Source organism: Pygoscelis adeliae, unplaced genomic scaffold (genome assembly GCF_000699105.1).
Source record: "Pygoscelis adeliae isolate BGI_AS28 unplaced genomic scaffold, ASM69910v1 Scaffold347, whole genome shotgun sequence".
Classification (NCBI taxonomy): Eukaryota; Metazoa; Chordata; class Aves; order Sphenisciformes; family Spheniscidae; genus Pygoscelis; species Pygoscelis adeliae.
This window is the reverse complement of record NW_008825158.1, coordinates 1,014,903-1,019,107: the sequence shown is the minus strand read 5'-3', so window position 1 is coordinate 1,019,107 and position 4,205 is coordinate 1,014,903. Positions and strand designations below refer to the sequence as shown.

Sequence of the window (4,205 nt, the reverse complement as noted above, 5' to 3'; positions counted from 1 at the left end):
GCTCCTTCCAGGAGGTCCCTGGAGCAGCCGGAGCTGGGGTGGGATACCTTCCACCAGCGCTTTGCTGGCAGAGGGACACGGAGCTAATCGCAGCTCCATTTAACACCTAAGTGAGCCAGAAGCGGCGTCACCTCCCGACCCCCCTGCCACCCGCTGGGACCATGCCCCCAGGAAAGGGCCGAAAGGGGAGAGATTTTTACATGTCACAACTTCTCAAGCAGACCGGACACACGCACACACGCACACACACCATCGAGTGCAACAGAACGCAGTGTAAAAACCAGTTTCACGCACACACTATCCGTTTGTGCAAGGCTCACACGTTACAGTACAGCTGGAGATCGGGCGGGCAAGGGGGGAGGCGATGGCTGAGATATTGTACAGGAGTCAATGTAAACAATAAAGCGTCCTCTGAGAGGGCTTTGCAAGAGACCAAAAGAACAGTTGCTTTGTACAAAAATGCCCTTAAAAGAACACGTTTGTCCTAAACCCCCTCTATCAGCAAAGCTTGTCAGCTGCCAAGCGCTCTGGAGGTGCTGCTCCCTCCCACCCGGGGAAGGCGCTGCTCCCTGCGGTGCTTGGAGGGTCAGAAGAAGCTCTCATGGGGCAGCCACAGGGACCAGGAGCAAGCCACCACCCACCCATGAGCCACCAGTATGGAGAAGGGACAACCATCCTCAGGCAGAGACCTGTGACGCCAGGGGCTTAGTGGCTTCATTGCCCAGACACTGGCCAAGGAGGACCCGGGGCCACCGGAGAGCTGCATGCCACATGCCCCTCCAGCTCGTTCCCTTCTGCCATCCAGGTCAGAGCCTCCAGACCTCCAAGGCCTTCATAACTCTGCAAGAGAACCACTTCCCCAACTCCCTCCGCCCGTCCACAGGCTTCCCAGAGAAAAACCACAGTTGTGCTGGGCCAGAGCCGAGGACAAGGGGACAGCAAAGCACCTCCCTGCAAGGGCCTTTGCCCCTTCGCTGCTCTCCCCAGCTGAAGCACCCGGACAGCAGCAGAGTGTTGGAAGGAAGCAGCATTTCTGGTCTGCATGGAAAAGCCTTCCTATAGGGCATTTCTCCTGAGATCAAGCTGGGCAAAGAAACCCAATCCCCTTCCTCCTCCTCCCTTCTCAAGGGAACAAATTATACACAGGGCTTTCCCCTCCCAAGCAGATCCTTGTCACCAGGACATGTTGCCAGACAACCATGCTCCCTCCAACACAGGGAAGGCTTGGCGGCACCCCGTCCCTTCTGCCCGTGGAGGGGCAGGCAGACATGTCCTTGGAATCAGGAACGGTGGGGGAGGCAAGGACCGAGATCGTCCTTCACAAGATGACACGAGCCACTTGGCCTTTCCACACCGCCTGCCTAGCTCTGAAGCCAGCTGGAGCTGGCTAGGAGAAACCAAATGTCTTTCAGTGTCCCAAAGAAGTATCTGGCCTCCTGGGCCAGGGACTTGGGTGACTTCTAGTGACTGAAATGGCGTGGGATGATGTGTTATTTGACCCAAGACAGGGCCCTGCCTGGGCTACTTCGGGCTGCGCTCCAGCCTGCAGCTAGTACAGGTGACAACCCCCCCCCAGCAGACCTCCTTGGAAGGGGAGGGATGAAGTGCACGTTGCTGCCAGAGAAGGACAGACATGCTCACGGCCCCATGCCTGGGCTGCAGGCATGCAGGGTCTGCAGAGCAGTGCGGGAGGACCCCTGGGAGCTACAGGAGGGCAGCGGGGTGGGATTACCTTGCAAACTGCTAGGCTATCCTCTGCTGCTGGCTGCAGGCAAGCTGGGGGGTTACAGACACCCCTTCCCCAGGGCAGGCGCATGCTGCTTTCCAATACTCCACAGCGCTCCGGTGCCATGCGCTCCTCTCTGGTTCAAGATGAGCTTGTCCCATCAGAGCCTGCAAGGCTCTGCAGCATCAGTGCTGCTTTCTAGGCATGGACTTGTCTGCTGCTCCTCCCACACTGCATCCTCTCCATGCTGGGCTTTCAGCAGCTGGAGCCATTCTGCATCCTCTCTCTGCTTCGCTCCTCCCCGGAGGGCAGGTCTGGGCCAGAGCCAAGCACCAGCTCAGACACGCTCTTCGGCCACAGACCTGCCATGGGACTGCAGACAGGACCCAGAGCTCTCCTGCAGCCGCCAAATGCCTTTCTCTTTGCTCCTACAGAACACATACAATTTGCTGATATGCACGGCTGGAAACGAGGAGCTTTGATTTAGCCAAACTGCTCGGGAACCGTAAAATTAATTTGTTGAAATTTGGAGCAGACCCTTCAAACGCAGGTTCTCGGGGAAGCAAGAACCTGCAGAATGGCTCGGAGCAGCCGACGGCTTTCTACGTCCGACTGGCACTTCTGAAACCCAGCTTCAAGAGGGAGACGGGCAGGTACACAGTCTCCCTCCCACAGGGGGGTAACGGGGATTCACGCAGGACTGGAGGAGAAGGGACACATTTGGCAAAGGCTGGCATCGAGGCTCACTTTTGGAAAGGGAAGACAGCTTACCATGTCAAATCCACTCCCATTTCTGTGCAGATTACAATGAACAGCACTGAGTTTGATTAAGGTGGTTTTGTTTTCCAGTTTACAGAATGCGGTCTTGCCCTTTTTTAAAAAAAAAAACCAAACCACAAACCAACATAGAAATGACAAAAAAAATTTCTGTATAAATACCATATATACAATTTAGGCAAAAAAAAAAAAAAAAAAAAAGAAAAAACTTCCAGAAAAGATCTTCCCTCCGGGTTGAGTGTTAGGAGTGACAGCAGAGAGGACAAAGCTTTGCATTCAGTAGGGGCAATATGTCATGAAACAATTATAACAGCCTCTAGGTTTAGGAGCGACCAGAAATGCCTGTGAGCATGGCAGAGGGGAGAGGAAAACTCAGGCAGCAGGAGACAAGAACAGCTTTTGGGCGGAGGGGAGGCAGCAGGAGGGCAGAGGACAGATGATATGGCCATGAACTTGGAAGGCCCACAGCAGTATTCAAGTAATGGGAGGGTTAAAACCCTAACGAGGCGTTTGTTTTAAAAGAACACTCTGGCTTGGGGGGCTCTCCTCCTCTCACCCGCTCATCTGGGGCAGCCGAGGAGAGGTGAGCTTGGCAACTCGTGGAGGAGCTCTGCTCCACCTCACCACAAAACGGAGGGCTCTGCACGACCCACACCAGGAGGTGAGCGCTGATCTCAGTGCCAGGCTGCCCGGGGTTTTCAGAGCCCACCCGTCAGGAGGATTTACCCCTGCGTGCTCCTTTTGGGGATGCACCAGCCGAACCGAGCCCAGGGGGTTTGTCCTGAAGCAGCTTTGTGAGTGATCTGCCAGCATCGTGGAGTTCCAGTTTGCAGAAATAAAAGAAAGGCCAAACAAAGGGACCTTGGCACAGCCTTCACATTTACGGGGGCTCTCACCCCAACAATCCCAGCACCATGTTGAGGCATGGGGAAAATTCAAGTTAGGAACTAGGACCTGGTTCTAAGCAAAACTCCACCTTGCCGAAGCAAGCCAACATAAATTTTCGCATGATAAAGGTGTTCTTTTAAAACAAACTAACAAAAAAAGAACATTTGAGGTTATCAGAGTTAAAAAACTTAAAAAAACCCAAACAGTCCTGCAGTCAGAGTCACACACAGAAGAACCAACCCACACCTACATGCGCCAGGAACAGTAAAATGACAATATATATAAAATTAACCAATAAAGTGCATGTTCCTTATATTACACCTGCCCCTTGCGTGAACGCAACACCACGGGTTGTCAGTAAGAAATCACAGCCGAGGGCTCAGGATCACATAGTATTGTAGAGGGGATTGGTTGTCCGCTTTTTATCACTGGTCTTTTTGAGCCTCCTCAGAGGGTGAGTTCTCCCGTGCTGCTGCCGGGGTGCAACAGCCAGACCTCGAGCCGGAGACAAGGAGTCCAGGACCTGCACCTGGAGCAGCGGAGGATCCTCCTCGGAGGTAGTCCACGTCGGATCCGTGCTGGAAAACAAACTCTGCTGGCTGGAGCCGCACTCTTTGGCGTACTGAGCTAGCGGCCTCTCCACCGGCTTGCTCTGGGCAATGCACTCGGCTGTTCTGAGCTGTTCCACAAAATGCTTAGTGGGCTCTGGGGAGGAAAGGAGATGCTTTCCGCACATGCTTTCCGAGCCCCTCTCCAACCTCCCCCCGCGAAAACCTCGACCGAGGGCAACGCAGGTGAGACGCACCGGGTGGGC

General features: G+C 54.4%; 1 protein-coding gene across 1 annotated transcript in view; it reads right to left on the bottom strand.

The window, feature by feature from the left end:
- Nucleotides 1-2,698: 2,698 nt before the first annotated feature.
- SSH2 (slingshot protein phosphatase 2) overlaps nucleotides 2,699-4,205 on the bottom strand; it is a 66,969-nt gene continuing 65,462 nt past the window's right edge. Inside the window, 1 exon segment of the mRNA XM_009328652.1 lies at nucleotides 2,699-4,205. This exon segment is cut by the window's right edge and continues 36 nt beyond it. Coding sequence (XP_009326927.1) covers nucleotides 3,777-4,205 — 429 coding nt within the window. The 3' untranslated portion in view covers nucleotides 2,699-3,776.